Here is a 19,957-nt window from a genome sequence, read left to right as displayed (position 1 = left end):
CTCCCTCTAGCCCTGTTGCCACAGTAGCTCCCATTATGGGCCCCATACTCTAGCTAACTGAATCCCTGACTGCCCTTTCCCCCGTATCATGCCTTCTACCTCTGGGCCTTTGTTCATGCTGTGTACTCCCCCTGCAGTGAATTCTCTGTGTACCCGTCTCCAATTATGAAAATTCTACCTAGCCCTGAAAATTCAGCGAAACATCAGTCTCCTAAGAAAGCCATTCCTGATTTCCAGGCTGCTCCCAATTCAATTCATTCATTCTTTCAACAAATATTTTCAAGCTCCTACTATGCACCAGGCACCCTGCTAGGAGCTGGGGATGCTGGTGGAATAGACTATTCCCACAGAGCTTCCATCCCAGCTGGGGGAGACAGGCAGCACACAACTTACACACACACATAATCAGATGGTGGTGAGCACTGGGAAGAAAAGTCAACAGGGTAACAGGCCAGAGAGGGGCTGGGGACCCAGGGCTGCTTAGAGGGTGGTCCCAGAGGCCTTTCAGAGGAGATGACATCTGAGTTGAGACCTGGGCATCAGATGGAGGTGGCCTTGCAAAGATGGGGGAGGTTCCAAGGAGACTGGACAGCAAGAGTCAAGGCTAAGGGAGGGAGGGAGCTCGGATATCTGAGAAGCCTACGGAAGTGGGTGTGGACTCAGCCCTGAGAGTCACAGGAAGGCGGGAGAAGAGGCAGGGTCACTCGGGGCCCTGGGAACCCTGGCGGGGAGGTGAGTTCTAACCTCCCTCCCTCCCTTAAGGTTACGGTGCGGATCGGATAAGAACGCACACAGCGCCCTGAGTGCAGTGTCTGGTGCGCACCCAGCCACGGGGCCAGCTCTCAGGCCGGGGGCCTCTCGCTGACCGGCCATCCCCGTTCCAGAGCCGCCCCGGCACCTGCGTCTCCCCGCTGGGGGCTCACTCTGGCTCCGCAGCCGCCCCGCCCACCCCGGCCTCCCAGTGACTGCGGGAGGAGGGGTGAAGGGCCGCGCTCCCTCGGCCCCGGGTGGGATAACTCTGGGGCTCAGGCTCTCCGCTGTCTCACGGGGTCCCGGAGATGAAGCCCAGCTGCCCACGGTGGGAACCCGCACCATCGCACGCCCTTTGCCGACTTCTTCCCAGACTTCCTGGGGTCACCTCCCAGATCAACTGGGCGCACTGCAATCCTTCCGGGCCGACCCCACGCGGAGACGCGCAGGCCGCGCGGGCCCCAGGGGCGCCGGCTCACGCACCTGCATGCCGGTGATGGAGACGTGGTGGGACTCCACCGTGGGCCGCCGGGGCAGCCGCGGGGACGACTGCGGGGAGCCGACGGGTGACGGGGGCAGGCCCGGGTGCACGCAGCGGCCGTTCGCGTCCAGCTGGGACCGCTCCTGCAGGGAGAGCTTGCGACCGGAGAAGTGGGGCCGGGACTGGGACCCGGAGGCATCGAGGGGGACCTCTCGGCCATCAGCCTCCAGTGGCCGGTCCCGGGCCAAGCCACGGTCCACAGCACAGCCCGGCTCACACTCGGTGACCACGATGAAGGACTCCATGCCCAGGCGGATGCTCAGGGACGAGAGGCCCCGCAGGGCTTCACAGGGCTTCTGGCCTTCGCTGCTGCTGCCGCCCCCGCCCCCCAGCTCATCCTGGGGGGCGGCCCGGTCGCTGCTCAGCTGGCTAGAGACGCATGATGACATGGTGCGGTGCGGGCCTCACCCCTCGCGGACACACCGGGGCAGTCCCATCCGGCAGCGGACACCTGCAGAGAGAGGGGGGGTCAACCGCCCCAGCCTGCGGGCAGGGCCAGCGAAGGGGCCTCTCCTGCTGCCCTCGGGCTGAGTCCTCAAAACAATCTCGCCAAATATGTGATCTGCTCTCAGTCGTACAGAAGAGCATCCTCTACGTTTCCTTATTTTAAAAGCCCCTCCTCACACTCTTAACTAGAGTCCAAACTCAATTCCTGTAGGAACCAAGTAGGAGAAAACCCCAAAACAGGGGCCAGTCCCGTGGCTAAGTTCGCGGGCTCTGCTTCCGCCGCCTAGGGTTTCACGGGTTCGGATCCTGGGTTCGGATCCTGGGTGCGGACATGGCACGGCTCATCAGGCTGTGCTGAGGTGGTGTCCCACAGGCCACAACTGGAAGGACCCACAACTAAAATATACAACTATGTACTGGGGGGATTTGGAGAGAAAAAGCAATTAAAAAATTTTTTTAAACAAAACACCCCAAACAGAGCCCTACGCTGGCTAAGCCACAGCAGCTGCTCAGCTCAAGCCAACTGCTGCTCAGCAGGGATCCCGGCCTGCTATTGCCTGGTTTTCCCTTTTTTTTTTTTTTTTCCAAGAGAAGCCCTAAATCCAAGATGTTAGGTGAGATGGCTTGATTTTTTTTTTTTAATTAGCAATTATTTCAAATATTTTTAAGTGCTGGGCAGGCCAAATGAAATAGTTCCACATGGCAACCTCTGGCCTACATTGCTTCACAATGGCAATGACCCAGACAGCACTTTACAAAACATCTTCCACACGTCGACATAATCTCACAAGTACCCTAGGTTATCGGTTGGCTATTATACCCCCCCTTTTGTAAATGGCGAAACCAAGGATTGAAAGAAAGAAAGGAATTTGTCCAAGGACTCCTACAGCAAAGCCCACGCACAGCAGTCCGGTCTCCTGGCCTGGCCTCAGGCCAATGGTTCTCAACCGAGGAGGGGGGTTGGGTCGGGGTCACACAGAGAAAGGACAGGCAGGCGCCCGAGAGCGTGAGTGAGGGCAGTCTGCGCTGTCTGAGGAGCCGGGCTCGACATATCTATTATCGAAAGTTTTCCTAGTTCAGCCCCCAGCTGGTGTCGCCAGACATGAGGCAAACATGAGGTCAAAAAGGCTGACGTCAAACAGCTTGGTGTTCCTCAAAAAATTAAACAGATGATCACCATATGACCCAGCAATTCTCTTCCTAGGTATACACCCAAACAGCACTATTCACAAAAGCCAAAAGGGGAAACAACCTCCACGTCTACCACGGGAATGGAGGAGCAAAATGTGGTCCATCCACACAATGGAATATGATTCAGCCATAAAAAGGAATGAGGTACTGACACCTGCTACAATCTGGATGAACCTCAAAACTACATGCTAAGTGAAGGAAGCCAGAGCCAGAGGTCACATATGTATGATTTTATTTATATGCAGTTTCTAGAATAGGCAAATCTATAGAGGCAGAAAGTAGCTTAGTTGTTGCCTAAGACTGGGGAGGTGTTGGGGGCATGGGGGAGTGACCGCTAATGGGTATAGAGTTCCCCTTTGGGGTGATGAAAATGTTGTGGAACTAGATGAAAGTGGTGGTTGCACAACACTGGAAATGTACCAAATGACACTGAATTTTTTTTTTTAAGGAAGATTAGCCCTGAGCTAACATCTTCTGCCAATCCTCCTCTTTTTGTTGAGGAAGACTGGCCCTGAGCTGACATCCATGCCCATCTTCCTCTACTTTATACGTGGGACGCATACCACAGCATGGCCTGCCAAGTGGTGCCATGTCCGCACCCAGGATCCGAACCAGCGAACCCCAGGCTGCCGAAGCGGAACGTGGGAACTTAACCGCTGCGCCACTGGGCCAGCCCCACGAATTGTACATTTTTAAATCGTTAATTTTATGTTATGTGAATTTAAAAGAAAAAATAACTGACTCAGTCCCTTAGACTGTCAATTCCTTCCGTCTCTGGGACAGAATATTAACCTTTGGTTCATGTGTTTGACAAATTCTACTGGACAAATGTCACAGGTGCCGCTGGAATTCAGGGAGTACATCTGAGGATGTGGATGGTGGCAGCTCCATGCTGATCACCCACATCACGAAGGTGCCAGGAAAGCCGTGAGTGCCGAGTAGAGAGATTTTATGAATGAATAAAGTTATATCTCTCAATGACACTGGGTGGCAGTGAGGGAGAAGAGAGGGGGGTACAGATGGGAGCAGAAAGCCAGTGCTCCCCAGGGAAGCTGGCTGAGGGACAGACAAATTCCACTTGCCCTTTTGGGACAGTCCTGCAAGAAGTATTTATGGCACAGCTTCTACGTCAGGCAATTCGCACAGCGACGTAGGCTGATGGGGTCCTTGCTCTCGTGGAGCAGAGAGAGACCAATGGGAAAGGCACTAAGGAAATAAGCACAGTGTCCCAGCCTGGACACGGGCACTGCTTATGAACACAGAGTTCACTGTAAAGGGATGACAAAGAACCTAGTCATGTGACGAGATGCCCAGCCTCGAGTATAGTAAGAAAAGTGCAAATTCAAACTACAATGAAATGGTTTGGCAGGTCCTCAGAAACGTAAACATAGAATTTAAGTTTGACCCAGCAATTGCTCTCTCAGGTATTTATCCGAAAGAACTGACAGCAGTGATTCAAACAGATACTCAAACACCCATGTCCACAGCAGCCTATTCACAAGAGCCAAAAAGTGGAAACAACCACGTGTCCATCAACAGATGAAGGGATAAACAGAATGTGGTCTAGCCATACGATAGGATGTTATTCACCTCTGACACATGCTACAACACGGATGAGCCTTGAAAACACGCTAAGCGAAACAAGCTAGATATTAAAGGACAAATGTATGATTCCACTTATCCGAGGTACCTAGAATAGGCAAATTCATAGAGACGGAAGGTTAAAGTAGAAGTTAGCAGGGGCTGGGGGAGAGGGGAGTCGCTGTTTAAGGGGTACAGAGTTTCTGTTTGGGGTGATGAAGAGTTCTGGAAATAGATAGTGGTGACGGCTACACAACATTGTGAATTTAGTTAATGCCACTGAATTGTACACCTAAAAATGGTTACAATGGCCAATTTTATGTTATATATATTTTACCAAAATTAAGAAAATAATAATAATAAGACTACCATGAAACTTTTTTTCAACTATCAGATTGGCAAAGACAAAAATATATAATAATAGCACTATTTTGGTGAGGCCATGGGGAGTATGAATGGTACCATTCTTATGTAGGGAAATTCACAAATATCTAACAAAATTCCAAATGCACATACTTTTGACTTAGCAGTTCCACGCCTGAGTGTTTATTCTACAAACAATTTTATACGCAAAAAATGATGTATGTACAAGATCATTTTGGTAGTGTGGTCTGAAATGATCATCCAAGGGGACTGAGTAAATAAAATGAGGTACACGTATCCCAGGAGAAAACCATGCATCTATTTGAAAAGAGGTGACTCTACACATACTAATGTGAATTACCTCCAAGACACATTGTTACATGGAAAATACTTTAAGCATTAGTGTGCTGCCATTGGCATGGGCGGGGGTGGGGGGGGAGCCAAACATGTATACATAGTTGCACATGGATAGCATATTTCTGGAAAGGTACTCAAGAAAATGGTAACAATGGCCTCATGACAAAACAACTGGAAGTGGGAGGACAGGGTGGGAGGAACCTACTTTTACTGTATTTACTTTTATTTTTGTACCATGTGCAAACAGTAACCATTCAGAAATTAATTTTTTCTTTTCTTTTCTTTTCTTTTTTCTTTTGGTGAGGAAGATTAGCCCTGAGCTAACATCTGTGCCAATCTTCCTATATTTTTATCTATTTTTTTTGCAGCATGGCTGGTGAGTGGAGTAGGGCCACGCCTGGGATCCGAACCCGCAATCCCGGGCCACTGAAGAGGAATGCATGGAACTTTAACCACTCAGCCACTGGGCTAGGCCCCAAAGATGAATTTTTAAAAGAAAGAAAATAACTGTAACCATGATAGAAGTCAGAGGCGGTCCCATCTCCTAATCCTCTATCCCCCCTTACTGCGTCTGAGAAAGAAATCCTAAACTGTGTTCCTGTCTTGCCCTCCCCGTCAGTGAAAGAATACACGACCCAAGTTCAGCGTTCTCTGTGACTTTGCATAGCCTTTTTATGATCCTCATCTCCCAGGAGGGGATAGGCAGGGCCCCTGAAGGATGACTGCTTGGGCCCTCAGTGGACAAGTGACTCAGCCTCTCTCAGCCTCGGTTTTCTCATCTACAAAATGGACACTCACCAGGTAGCCATCAGGATTGAATGAGCTAAGCACTCAGTATCATGTCTGGCTCATGGCTAAGTGCTCAGAAAGCTATTCTTTCAACAAATACCTACTGAATGCCGACTACCTGCCGGGTTGTATTCCAGAATGTTCCTCTTCTTGTGTGTGTTCCACCAGCCCCGGTGGTGTGGGCCTGCCTTCCCCAGGGCCAGGGAGCAGCTCCAGCGGCCCGTCCTCCCTCCCAGAGCCACCTCTGACAGGGCTACAGAGTTCCTGAAAAGAAAAGTAGTCTGGCAGCATCCGAGAAAGTTAATGGAGAATTTTCTTTGTTGCCAACAGAAAAACAATTGCTTATCGATCCCCACTCCAGGCCAAGGACATCAAGCCATCCGCCCCCAGCAAAGCTGTTTTTAATCAGTCTCCTTGACAAGCTGGCATCTGGCCTGGGCCTTGGCCCTTGAGGTCTGGAGGAGGGCGGAGAGGAGAAATGCGCTAGCTGGGACCGAGGGGGCCTCTGTGCTGGAGGGGCAGGTGTGTCCAGGTCTCAAGAAAGACAGCCCCCTGGGACACAGACCTCAGCGCCTCAAAGCTACCTGGATGCCCCCGGTCTGCAGCGAGGCCTGGCAGGCAAGGTCTCAGCCATTCAGCCTGATGGAAGATCTTCCACCATTGACCCCTACAGAGTCTGAGCCAGCATTCTGAACAGTTTTGGGGTCACAGACCCTATGAGGTCACAGGCCCTTTAAGGGTCTGATGAAAGTTACCAACATTCATCCCAGGAATAAAAAAAATCACACAGAGGAACAATGGTTTGCATAACAGCAATAGCTAGCATCCAACTGAGCATGTACCATGCACCAAGCATGGCTAACTGCTCTGCCCTGGTCATTTGAGACTCACAGGCCCTCCGAGAGGGAGGGACAGCTAAGCATTTGATTTCAGGGGGCCCCAGAGTAAGAAGACCTTTCCAGAGAGCTGTGTGGGTTTGACAAAATGTCAAGAGCCTTTTCCTCTGAGCCTCCTGCCTCCACCCTGGGTCCCTCCCCTGCCCCGAGGCCTCCCCCACACCCTGGCCAGCAGCCCAGGCTCCCCCCCATCCCCTCTCGCAGAGTGGCTCAGCTGACCCACCAGACCCTTCCTGGAGCAGATGGACCGGCTGGGGCCAGGATGAAGGGAAGCGCTCCTTCCTCTGCCAGGAAGCCAAGTGGCACAGGCCTCTAGGAAACGCATTCCCATTTCCTGGGGGCAGGTTCCAGCCGGCGCCTGCTCACCAAATGCAGAGCCACCGCGGGAGCTGCAGCATGCCAGGGACATGCCCACTCCGAGACACACCCTGCACAGGGTCCCCTGAGGTCCCAGGCACCATGAGACAACAAAGGGGCCAAAATAGCCCAAAATAGCTGTGAGGATCCTGCCAGGGACAGGGACAATGTCCTCCCTGAGATGATAGGCTTAGCCAGCCGCCTCCTCTCTCATGTGGGGAAACTGAGGCCCAGGGAGGTCCTAAAGGAAATTCACTCACCCATTTGTTCTTTCAACAAGTAATTGCTGAGGACCTACTATGTGCAGGATCAACAGATGTGATTTCTTAAAAATAGGCACACAAGTGACTCTATAAGCACAATGAGGTCACTACGATGGGCCCTGATCCAATGTGACTGGTATCCTTATAAAAAGGGGAAACTTGGACCCAGAGACAGAGCCACACACAGGGAGAACGCCAAGAGAACGCGAAGGCAGAGATCCAGGTACCGCACCTATGGGCCAAGGAACGCCAAAGATGGCCAGCAAGCCACCAACGCCGGGAGACAGGCAGGGCACAGGTTCTCCCTCAGGGCCCTCAGAAGAAACCAGCCCTGCCTGCACCTCGCTTAGGGTCTCCTGGCCTCCGGAACTGTCAGAGAATACACTTCCGTGGTTGAAGTCGCCCGGTTTGTGGGATGTCATCACGGCAGTCCTGGCAAAGGAACACAGCTCCCCACCCAACCAGAGAGGCTGCCACCTCAGAGGCCACAGATTCGGAGGAGCCCCCAAGGCCTGAGTGGGAGACCCGGGAGGCTCAGCTGTACCAGCCGACGCAGCACTGAGGCTGGACGCCAGCTGGAATATTCCAGACTCGGGGCCGTGGCCCAGCCAAGCAGTCTTATCAGATTGAGTGACATCAACTCTTAGGACTGTCTCTCCTTGAACCAGTTTGGAGTCACTGAAACTGACTGTCTCCCCAGAGACAAAGGCTCTCCCTTTAGAGTACACAGACCCACCCCATCACAGGCCCTCGAGCAAAAAGGTGGCAAATGGTGACTCTTGGGTGACATCCGGCCACTGATGTATTTTGCTTGGCCTACATTGTGTTTAAAACCATTTGAATGACATGCCAACATTTTAGAGCTGGGAGATTTCAGATAAAAATAAAAATTTCCAGAGTCTCTTGAAGAACTGGACACTCTGATGGCACTGGGCCTGTGTTCTCTCCTGGCAGCAACTTGGGCAGCTCTGAACACGAGATACACTCGCCAGCACGCCACAGTCCTCACCATTCCCCACTGCCTCCCCAATGCCAAGGGCAGGCTGAGTGCGGCATTACATGCCCTCCCTTTTCCACATCCCAGGACCTATTATACCCCTACGGGCCCTACTTTGAGACTCATCAAATGTTAGTGCTAAAAGGGGCACACATCAGTGGTCACCTGCTCCAACCATTTTATTTCACCAATATGGAAACAAAGGCTCGGGGCCGGCCTGGTGGCGCAGCAGTTAAGTTCACATGTTCTGCTTCTCAGTGGCCTGGGGTTCACCGGGGTTCGGATCCCAGGTACAGACATGGTACCACTTGGCAAAAGCCATGTTGTGGTAGGCGTCCCACATATTAAAAAAAGTAGAGGAAGATGGGCATGGATGTTAGCTCAGGGCCAGTCTTCCTCAGCAAAAAGAGGGGGATTGGCAGTAGTTAGCTCAGGGCTAATCTTCCTGTGTTAGGGGGACAGTGTGAAGGCACGGTGCCTTACGGTGCTCAGAAAAGAAATGCAGAGGATTCGGGCACAGCGATATCAACTTGACCGAACTTCTGAAAGCCATGCCTTTGCCTTTCTTGTTTACTGCTGAACTCCAGGACCTAGAACTTTCTAGAACACTGCTGGCCCTCAATAAATATTGGATAGAGGTCACTTTATTTCACTATTCCCAAGGCTTCTCAGAAGGTCAGATGCTTTCTTTAGCTTGCCTAGAATCTATGTTCCTTCAGTTTGAGAACAGCAGCTCAATTTATGTCTGGGAACCTAACCTTCTGTGCGAAAGGTGACTCCATGGAGATGTCCACACCACCAGCTTCAGGGGTTACCATATGAATCAAGCCTGATCAACTGGACATCAATTGCTCTGGTCAACTGACTCATTCAAGAGTAGATGTGTGACCCAAGTCAGTCTACCAAGTCCTATTCTAGGATTTTGTGGAATTATTGAGAAGAATGTCTCTTTCTGTGAAATGCACAGCAATGATTATCTACTTCTAGAGTTACCAGGGGCTCGGGAGAATACTGCCTTAAAATGAAGTTGACAGAGAGAGAGAAGAGAGGCAACAGATGGAGAAGAAGTGAGGCTGGAGACATTGTTTGGGTACCTGGATGCAGCCATGCCTGAAGCCCACATACCCCAGGAATTTTTAACTACATGACCCAATAAATTCCCATTTTTGCTTAACTTAGTTTGCGACTGGTTTTCTGTCGCTTACACCCAAGGGTCCTGACTGACAGAATCACAGAGCTGAGTAACAGAAAAACTTCTCCCCTAAGCTCTCTACACCGTAAGGCTCCCAACCAGGCAAAATTATTAGGCAGCTGCAAGTCCTCTGGCAACCTGCACAGACTTCACCTTGACAGTCAGGCAAAGACCAGAACTTCCAAAGTCCTTTTGTTTTTTTAAAGAAAAAAATCAAGGAAGGGCAGGGCTGAGGAATAGGACAGAGTAAAGGGAAGAAACTGACCAGCACTTTCGACACAAGGATTGCCTCATAGTTGCAGCAGCCAGAGTAGCCACAGACGCAGGAATGGCTGCCGGCTCGCCATCCTCAGTGCTCGCCAAGTGCCAGGCCCTATCCCAAGCACTGTGCGTGTATTGCCTCATTCAATCGTCCTAATAACCTTATGAGTTAGGCACCATCATCACGCTTATTTCACCGTGAGGAAACTGAGGCACAGGGAGTGCCAGGGACTCGTGCACAATCACACAGTGCTTTGGGAGGGCACAGGTGTGAAATCACAGGCTCCAAAGAGGTGGAACACGTGATCAGGGGCACCCCCCTTCTCCTTAGCATGTGACCTTGGGGATAACAATGCTGCCTACCACACAGGCCCCTGCATGCAGCGAGTGCTCCCCAAATGGAAGCTGTTGCCAAGAAAGCACTTCAGCACCTGTCAAGTTCACGCTCCTCGACTGGCTTTAATTTCCATGAAAACAAAATTTTTTCATCTCTAATCTGACCACGCTAACTTAACTCTTTTCATCTTCCTCTCTAACTCCCGTCCACGTGCAACACTTTTTACAAAATTAAAAACAGCGTGCATATAATTTTGCACGCTGGCTCACTTGCGTCGTACGAGCTCGTGCACGCTCTCACATGGCTTCCATAAGCCATGCACCAGGGCTGCAGAGGGAGTCGCTCAGACCCAGGGAGGTGAGAGGACCTCTCGGAGGCAGTCCAGCAAGTTCGAGGCAAGGCCAGGGCGAGAACCAGGCGTCCTGACCCCTGCAGCCCAATAGTGTCCCCTGCCGCCCTGGATGCTTACGGAGCAAGAAACTCCACATCTTTAGGGTCTCAAGTCCGCCCTTCTTCGGTCAGTAGGGAAGGATGGTGGAGAGAGCAGCCAGGTATCAAAGGCCAGGTGTGCACTGGTGGCCCTGACTTGAAGAGCAAGGAAGTGTGAAGGTGTGGGTGTGGGTGTGGGGGGTTATCTAGAAAAGGGAGGTCAGAACCATCTTGCTTCCTTCCTCTTCTCCCACGGAATCCCCACCCCAGTCTTTCACTGAGGTAGAGAAACAACTGGAATTTTCAATTTATAATGAAAAGAAAAAGACTTTGACTTCGACGTTCTGCAGCTTGGCGCGTCAGAGATAGAGGGGGCTGGCTCGGCCTCCACAGGCATCGGGGCCTTGCCCACCCACAGCCCTTCTCCCTCCTTCTTCCCTGCCACTTGGAGGAGATGCTAACTCTCGCTGCCTCCCTCCCCAGCCTCCAGCACAAAGCACCCCCAGCCAGGGGCAAGGAGGGGCTGGGAGCCAGCTCTGCGGGTCCAACCCTGTGCCCCACTCCTGGACCCAGAGGGGGAGAGAACCGTTGAAAGGAATCTAAATAAAATCTCTTTGCCCCAGAGGCCTTGAAGGCAAAATCCGAATAAAAACCTAAAAAGACCCATAAGGGAGGCGTCCTTTCCTCCACACCCTGCTCCTACCCCAACCACTGGTTCCCCATTTAAACTTCTCCAGCAGAGGCTTCTCTTGGGCACCACCCACAAGTCCTCTTCCCCACCCACTCACTTCCTGTCTCATGCCCAAGCCATGTGGGCAGGGGGGCAAGACTTTGGCCTGGGGAGAGGGGTATTTTCTTGGGGGACCATCGTCTCTCCTCGCCAGGTTAGAATTAGCATTTTTATCTCTGCAACTGCCATCTCTCAACTATTTACAGAAGGCAACAGGATAAAAAGAGACAACACAAAAATAGTTGCTCAGCAGCTTTCAGGATGGGATGGGGGTGGGGGCGCAACACAGACACTTCCAGTTTTCTTTCTCTCCTTTTCAAAAGGAAAAAATGGCTAGAATTGTTTACCTCTTCCAAAGCGCACCCCGACAGTTCACAAACCACTTGCTGGGAGCTTCTTGGGGACAGGGATCAAGTCCCAGCGTTCCTCAGTTCCCAGGGCAGGGCTTGTCACCAGCCCCCCCGAGAAGTATGGGTTCAGTGAAAGATCATGACGGTTCCAGGGCCATCGCTAAGTACAACGCAGCGCCCTGCTCTGCCCTGTTTCCGTCACCTCCTGGGCCTCCTTCCAGCCTTCCAAAAAAACCAGCCAGTCAAACAACATAAAACAAAACAGAACTTTGGCTTTTCTCTATGCTTAAAATGTTTCATAATTGGAGAAAAAAATTTGGTGGCAACACTACAAACATGACTGAAACGGAAAACACTGGCGGCTAAAATAATCCCGTCCCCATTTTGGTCAGTGACATCCCCCGCCGGGGAAGGCCAGGGCCAGAGGGCTTCCCTACGAGGTCAAGGGGCACCCACCTCCTTTTCAATAGGCTCTGTTTCTTGGTTTTCTTGAGGAAGCGATCCAATCAGAGAAGAAAGAAAAAAGAATCATTCAAAATCTTATTTTTCAGAGAGCAAAACCATTTGGAAATTATTTCTGCGCCACAACGTCCTGGAGAACGTGGGTTCTCTACTGCATGAGAAAATGGGCTTCCCCAGCCAGCATAAGGAGGCCAAGGGAAACACAGGGTGCAGGACCCGAAGGTATGTCAGGACCCCAGGGGACCTGAGCACCGGTTTTCTCTTCTGTAAAATGGAGCCGCCTCAGCTCACCTAGCGGGTGGCCCCAAGGTCCATCTTCTGCATGACGGTGCCCAGCACACAGCTCACCTCCTAGTCAACGCTCTGAAAAGACCACGTTTTCCCTTCCTCTCTGAGCTCCACCATCCCCAGGTCAATCAGAAGGGGCTGAGGGGCTGGTCGTTTCTGGGTCCCCCTCCTGGCTCCATTTTCCCGCTGCTCCATGTCCGGTCCATGTGGGCATTTCTGGCAAAGCTATCGGGAGAGACGGAGCTGACTCCACGCCCAGGCACGGAGTTAGGGCACCATCTGTCTGGTGAGGCTCTCTCTACTTTGTGGATTTACTTACCTGGAAAAAGTCTCACAAAATATGTAAAATAAAATCACACGGGGACCTACATTTAACAAATCATCATCACTGAAAAGAATGGAACTGAATGAAATCCAGACTGTCTCTGAAAATCACACATGATACCTGTGACTCGACCCGGGAGGCAGTGGGCTTAGAAAGGGAGCTAGGGTTCTTGTGGAGGGGCAGGTGGCGGTGAAATTAAGGGAGTCCTGAAAACCTTGCTCCGGGAAGCTGGTCCCCAGTTGATTTCACAGAACCATCCTTCCATCACCCTCTCTGCAAACAGAGTGACAAATAATGTCTTATTCCCAGAGGGTTATTAATTGGGGGCTGCCAAGGCAGAGGAATGGACACACTGGCCTTAAGAAGCCCTTATGAAGGAAACAACCCAAATGTCCATCAACGGATGAATGGATAAACAAAACATGGTGTATCCACACAAGGAAATACTATTCAGCCACAGAAAGGAAGCGCTGATACATTCTACAACTCCGACGAACCCTGAACATATCAGGCTCAATGAAAGAAGCCAGACACAACAGGTCACATATTATTAGCAGGTCAGTAAGGTAACAAGCACAGCCTGAAAGAAGAAAAGTCCATTCCAAAAGGGAAGCGCAGATGCCTCAACTTCGAGGAAAGAAGGCACAGAAGCTGGGTGACAGCAGCTGCGGCACCACCGAGCCAGGCCACCCCGCACCCCACATCCGGGTTCTTCAACCCGGTCCAAAGAGGAGGAGCCACTGGAAAAGCAAAGCATCTGGAGAAAATAGCAATGAAGGCCCTCTGACCCAAAGGAAAATCTGAAATAGCATTTGCCCCAAATCTCCAGGATCAGGAAAAGAAATGGGAACCATGTGCTTCCCGCAGCCACCAGAAGAAGGAACACTGGGGAGAAGGTCACAGGTGACGCCGAACAGTTACTTAGCCTCTCTGAGCCCTTACATCAAACGGGTTCATGGAGAGGTAAGGGCGACGCTGTGGTCCATGTTAAAATCTGAGCCAAAGTACCTGTCCCACGCAGCCCACCCCTTCCTCCGGAGGGAGGTGCCCCCCACCCACCAGCTCATCTTGGATCCAGACTGAGGTTCTCAAGGAGGGAACTCTGGGTTCCTGCAGAAAGTTCCCTCTGCCAGGTCATCCTGTCCTATCTCCCTTCCTCCTACTCCCATCCAATCTCCACGTTTTAGCCCATCCATCAAGGCTCAGCACAAATGACACCTCCTTCAGGGAGCCTCCTGGATTCATACCACCCAGAAGGGACTTCTCCAGAACCCCCACTGACCTCTGCCTCCTTCATCCCACAGCACTTATCCCTCCTGGTATTTCTCAGCAGAGGCACTCCTGGCATTTAGGACAGGGCAATTCTTCATGCCTACTGTGGATGCCTGCTTGAGGATCTGGCCTGCTTGCAGGATATTTGGCATCCTGGCTCCTGCCCACCAAAAGCCAGGGGTGCTCAGCATCATTGTGACAACCAAAAGTTGCCTCCAGACTTTTCCAAATGCTCACCAGGAAGGCGAGACAGCCCCTGATGAGGGCCACTGCATAGTGATGAGTGAATACATTTGGCTACCAGCCTCCTAACAACCTGGGAGGAAAGATAAGCCCAAGCTGATCAGCATCACCATGATGCCTGCGGAGATCTGTGTCTTCATAGGCTACTCTAGTAAACAAATCTGGGCCCCTCAAGAAGCTGAGGGCAGCTTGCAAGGGCCCCTACTCTAAAACAGGTGGTAAAGCGCAAAGGTTCTAGAGCCTGACATGCCTGGGTCGGCTGAGTGACCCTGGCAAGTTACTTAACCTCTCTGAGCCCTTTTATAAAATGGGGCTAATTCCTAGCAACACTGCAGGATTGTTTCAAACCTCAATCTCCTCATCTCTACAATAGGGACAAAAATCTGCCTCATAGGATTTTGCTAGGCACTAAATGAGATAACGCATGCAACACATAGCACAGTATCTGGCACACAGCAAGAACTCAACAAATATGAGTTATTAACATTATCAGCATTATTATCCAAGTTAGGGCTCATCGAATGATGGCTGTCACTTCTTATTACAAAAATATCTTGCGCGTTCTCGCTGTGAATGGCTGCTTCTCTACAGGAAGGGGTATGAGCAGCAATATGGAAGGGGGTTCCAGACTCACTAGGAAGCTGTTTACTCTCAAACTGCACATTTTTGTGGGGTGGCTTGGGAGAAGGGGTCTAACTCCCCCAAAGCCGTCCCCCTGCTGCTGCCCCTGCCTCCCCCCAGGAGCAAGGGAGCCTATGGGGACCTAGATCCATTCTCTTCTCTCTCCCCTGGGGGCAGGGCCAGGGGCGGGGGAGTGGTGAATGACAGCGCAGCTCTAGGGCGCAAGAAGTTTCTATCTCTAGGATTGTGGGCACTTCCAGACCGAGGAAGGTAAAAGTTGCCTCTCAGGAGGTGGACACTGCATGTCCCACCCCGAAGCCAGCGCGCCCCTCTCCTGCTGACCGGCACTAAGATCCCCGCCCCCAGCACCCTCCGTCTGCCCCCACCTTCTGGGGGAGACAGGAGGGGCGGAGGTGCAACCTCTTCAGCGCCAAGTGAGAGCAGCAGGGCGGCTGGCAGAGCTGTGAAAACACCCGGCTTCCCAAACTGGGCAGTGCAGGGGGTGGGGGAAGCCAGGAAAAGCTCGAGGCTGGAGCGAGTGGAACCCCAGGCATGCAGAGCGGGGCTGGGCCCAGCACCCCGCGTCCCCAAGAGTCAGGCGCAGGGTGCCAGGGAAGGCACCGCTGCGTTCACAGCGTGCTGCGGCCCCGAGGTGAATTTAGGTCAAAAGGACCAAGCCCGTGAGGTTCCGGCTGCCAGAAGCGGGGCGGGGGCAAAGTCCCCCCGCCCCACAACTGCTGTTCTGGGGTCCTGCCGCCTGGTGTCCAACCCATAGGGCCTGGGTTAGCCCCCAAGACAGGCGGGGTGCGGGGGTGGACAGCTCAAAGTCCCGTGGCCCTCACCCCTGCGCGCTCCAGTTTCCCCACCTGTCAAACGTGGGGGTGGGCCTAGGCCGCCTCCAACATCCTTCACTGCCCCCGCCCCCGGCGACAACGGTTCCAAACTCCGGGACCGCCCCTGCCACCCCGGGCCGGGCGCGGCCCAGCCAAGAAGGCCACCCCCAGGCCCGAGCACGCGGGGAAGGGGCGCCGGGGGGCCGCGTCTCCCCACGTGGCGGGGCGTGCTGGCGGCGCACGTGGGGTCCCCGGGGTGGGGGAGCCCGGAGCCGGCCTCGGGGCTTTGTCTGCATCCCGGCAGGGGTCCCCGCCCGAGAGCGCGAGGCCGCCGGGAGCCGCGGAGGCTGCAGTCCCCGCCCGCCGCCCGGCTCCCGCTGCTCACCTGGGCTCCGCGCCGCCGCCGCGTCCCGCGCTCGGCGCCCCCGGCTCGGCTCGGCCCGGCTCGGCGGCAGCGCGCTCTCTCCGCGGCCCCGGCGGGCGCGGCGGGCGGGGCGGGAGGAGCCGCCGGGCCCGGCTCGGGCGCGCCGCCGCCGCGGGCTGCGCGGGGATTGGCCGCGGCCGCTGGAACCCCGGGCGCGTCCCCGCCGGCTCGGGCGCGCGCCGGGAGCGAGGGGAGGGGAGCCGGCGGAGACGAAAGTAACGGGGGGCGGACGCAGGGGAGGGCGGGGAGGGGAAGTGCGGCCCGGCGCGGGGGGGCCAGGAGGTGGCCGACCCGCGGGGAGGGGGGCCTGCCGGGCGCACGAGCCCCGGAGGCCGCGCTGCAACTTCGCTGGCGCCGCGGCGCGCACCTGGCCCGTTCGTTGCGCGGCGGCCGCGGCGCCCTCGGGCCGGCCGGACGCGCCGGCAGCGCTCGCTTTGTTTTAGCCAAAGGCGGGGACTGCAGGGCGGCGGCTGAAAGTTCCCCAAGCCTGCGGGACACCGGGGTCCCGCCCCGCTCCCCGACTCCCGCCCTGGGGCTGCTACCCCTGCCCGGCGGTGGACGTGACCTGGATTTCGGGTCACCACCGGTTTGGAGAAACCCCTTCCGCACACCCCTCCCCACTGACCATTGCTCGGGGCCCGCCTTAAAGGCTGGGGGCCGGTGTTCCTCTCCCACCCCGACTCCACCAGGATATACCAAACTACACGAATCCCAGTGAAGTTCTGGCTTTTCCCGAAGACTGCTTACATGCTTTTTGTGAGATAACATCATATTCTTCCCGAACATTCTACTCCTTTTGGCGCCCTGCTTTGCTGGAGCCTTAAGTGTGTGTTTAGTCTCCCAACTGGGCAAGAGCACTGCGAGGGAGGGGGCGGGGGAGAAGACCTCAAGGGCTGCCGGACGCGGTCCTTGGGTGGTCTCGAAACCCAGTCCTGAACCGAAAGTCATCCAGGAGATGTCTCGCCGACCTTGCCAAGCAGCCAAAAGGGAATCAAGAGTTGAGAGAGTCAAGGGCCATATTAATGAAAGGTTCACAGCTCTCCTCGCCTCTCTGATGTTATTCAACATGCACGCATTTGTTGGTAACAGCAAGGACCTGGGAACGAGCGTCCTAAATGTTCATTAGAGGAATGGATAAATGAGATGTGTCATTTGGTGGAATACCATGCAACAGTTCAAAGGAATACGTTAGATCTGTGTGTACAGACATGAAGAGATTCCCAAAAAGGAAATGCTGAAGAGTAAGTTGCGGAAGACAATATGATGCACAACTTGTGTGTACTGTTTTTAAATCCCACACAGTCTATATTGTTCACGGACACGTGTTTACATACGTGTTTTAAAAGTCAAAGGGGAGGGGTGCAAATTAAATTCATGACAGTCTGTCCCAAAAAAGGAAGTAGGGACAGAGAACAGAGAGGGAGGAGCATAAGCAATGTTGTCAAGTTTTATGCCTTTTACTTATAAATGGATTTGAAGCAAATGGCAAAATGTTAACAGTCAATTCTGAATGGTGGATGCGTAGTTCTGTATTTTTCTATTTTCTCCCCAAAAATACATAGTGGGGCTGATGGGGAGCATTTTGGACATTTATGACTCTAGGATAGGGGTCAGCAAACTTTTTCTGTAAAGGGCCAGATAGTAAATATTTTAGGCTTTGCAGGCCGTACCGTGTGTATGGCAACCACTCAACTCTGCCGTTCTAGCAGCATAGACCAAAGTAAATGAATGGACATAGCTGTGTTCCAATAAAACTTTATTTACAGACGCTGAAAGTTGAATTTCATGTAACTTTCACATGCTACAAAATAGGAATTTTGATTTGTCTTCAACCATTTAAAAATGAATAACTGATTCTTAGCTGGCAGGCCATATAAAAACAGGCGGCATGCCAGATTTGGCCCATGGGGAAATAGTTTGGCAACCCCTGCTTTACTAAGGAAACCAAAACAGATATTAGTTGATGTCTTTTCCTGTTACTTGTTAAAATATACAATTCTATATGTTTACATCATGTTACTAAATTGCCTGTTTTATTAGAACGCTGTAGCTAACACAGGCAGAAACTTAGATATACAGATGGCTGTGTAAAGTTAGAAACCAATTGTGTAAGAAAGGTTAGAAAGAGCCCATTGAAACCCTAGCCCGAGATTCTCTTCTTTCTGGAAGAATTTCCTGAAATGCTATGGCCCAGACCCTCCTTGACGTCTCTCCTCTCTGATCTCTTATAGCAAAGACTGCAGCTTATTTGATGCTCAGCCACCATGTCTTCCCAATCTTTACTTTTTTCACTCATGTGCTTTGATTTGCCAATAGAGCTGTAAATTCCTGGAGTATAGGTAGGTACCACATCTGAAACATTTGTATACTGTCAGCATTGGGGCTGAAAGCAGTGACTCTGGAGTCAGGGAGACCTAGTTCAAATCCCACCTTTGCTTGTTACCAGCCCTGTGGCTTTGGACAAGTGACTTGATCTCTCCTGGTTTGGTTTCATCAGCTGTCAAATGTCGTCAGTAATGGCACTCGAGCTCACAGGCTGCGCTTGAGGTTTAAATACAATAATGTGTATAAAGATAATGGCTTGGTACCTGGCACATAAACGTTCAATGGAGCTAACTATGAATATACTTAGCACAGAGCTAAAAACCCCATCAATTATGTGCTTGTCTTATTAAGGGGAATTAGAACAAAGTAGAGAACATCACAATTGTCTTTCCTTGTCATTCAGCCCCTCTTATGATAGGAATTATCCCACTTTAGGAAACCATTTTCGTCTTAGAGATAGGAAACTAAGAATTGGCTTTGTTTTTTGAGTTTTCTCCTCCAAGAACACCAGAAAACCCTATTCTAGGCAAACAGATCTTGTTGTCTTGACAACACAGATTGCCAAGAAAATAAGTAAACAAAGCATCTGAATCTTATTTTTAAAGGAAACTTGAACAGTACAAGGGAAGGGCTGAAAAGTAAGACTTTAAAATTATCCCACCCACTAGGATGGCGTCACAAGCTCCTGCCAACGCTTTGTCTTTGAACTGTTCTGTGTTCTACTCATGTTGTTCACTGGAATGTTCCACCTCCCAAAACTTGAGCATCCGGATAGAGACAGCAGGATTGATCACACTGATTATTTTATTTGTTGAATTCTTTCCCATTCAACAAAACAGTAGAAAAATGCTGGCCAAAAAAAAAAAAGACCCTGAGAAGTTTCCCTTCAACCAACGAGATTAATATGTTTGTGAGTCCCCAAAATAACTAACAACATAAAAGAAGGTAGCTGGGGTGTAGATAAAGTTCTTCATTTGTCTTAGATGTACTACAAGAAAGAAAAAAGTCAGTGTAACCACCAAAACGCGTCAGGACAAAATTCATACACTCTGAACCAGTAGAAAGATTTGGGGTAACAGGGGAACACAACGTGGTCTGGTGATGCGAGAGCCTGTAGGTGAGGAGCCGGTCACACCCAGAACTGAACCCTGACGTTGGTCCTTACTAGTGAGGGGGCTCCATCAGGCTGGATCTCTGGGGCTTCCTCACCTATAAAATGGTATTTGGCTTCCAGGCATTAGAGATGGTATGTGTGAAAGGACCTAGCACAGTGGCTGGCCTATATTGGGCACTAGATAAATGACGACTCACATTATCAATTATGCATTCAACA

The 19,957-nt window shown here is 52.0% G+C and overlaps 1 protein-coding gene and 1 long non-coding RNA gene across 9 annotated transcripts in view; one reads left to right on the top strand and one right to left on the bottom strand.

Annotated features, from left to right (window-relative positions):
• CAMKK2 (calcium/calmodulin dependent protein kinase kinase 2) overlaps nucleotides 1-16,399 on the bottom strand; it is a 47,493-nt gene extending 31,094 nt beyond the window's left edge. For 4 of the 8 annotated variants that reach the window (XM_070516005.1, XM_070516009.1, XM_070516008.1 and 1 more), the window contains exons 1-2: nucleotides 16,261-16,399; nucleotides 1,234-1,742 (exon numbers count right to left, since the gene is read on the bottom strand). In XM_070516005.1, the coding sequence (XP_070372106.1) occupies nucleotides 1,234-1,680 (447 nt within the window). In that variant the 5' untranslated portion in view covers nucleotides 1,681-1,742; nucleotides 16,261-16,399. Of the gene's footprint in view, nucleotides 1-1,233; nucleotides 1,743-6,137; nucleotides 6,284-11,828; nucleotides 11,939-16,260 lie in introns of those variants that run through there. The other 4 variants (XM_070516007.1, XM_070516010.1, XM_070516012.1 and 1 more) reach the window with 3 other exon arrangements.
• LOC139045919 (uncharacterized) lies at nucleotides 657-3,718 on the top strand. The gene is made up of 3 exons (XR_011505325.1): nucleotides 657-732; nucleotides 2,943-3,073; nucleotides 3,378-3,718. It is a non-coding gene; the product is annotated as an uncharacterized lncRNA (long non-coding RNA).
• Nucleotides 16,400-19,957: the final 3,558 nt, after the last annotated feature.

Source organism: Equus asinus, chromosome 8, assembly GCF_041296235.1.
Source record: "Equus asinus isolate D_3611 breed Donkey chromosome 8, EquAss-T2T_v2, whole genome shotgun sequence".
Classification (NCBI taxonomy): Eukaryota; Metazoa; Chordata; class Mammalia; order Perissodactyla; family Equidae; genus Equus; species Equus asinus.
The sequence above is the reverse complement of the archived record's forward strand: the minus strand, read 5'-3'. Positions and strand labels throughout refer to the sequence as shown.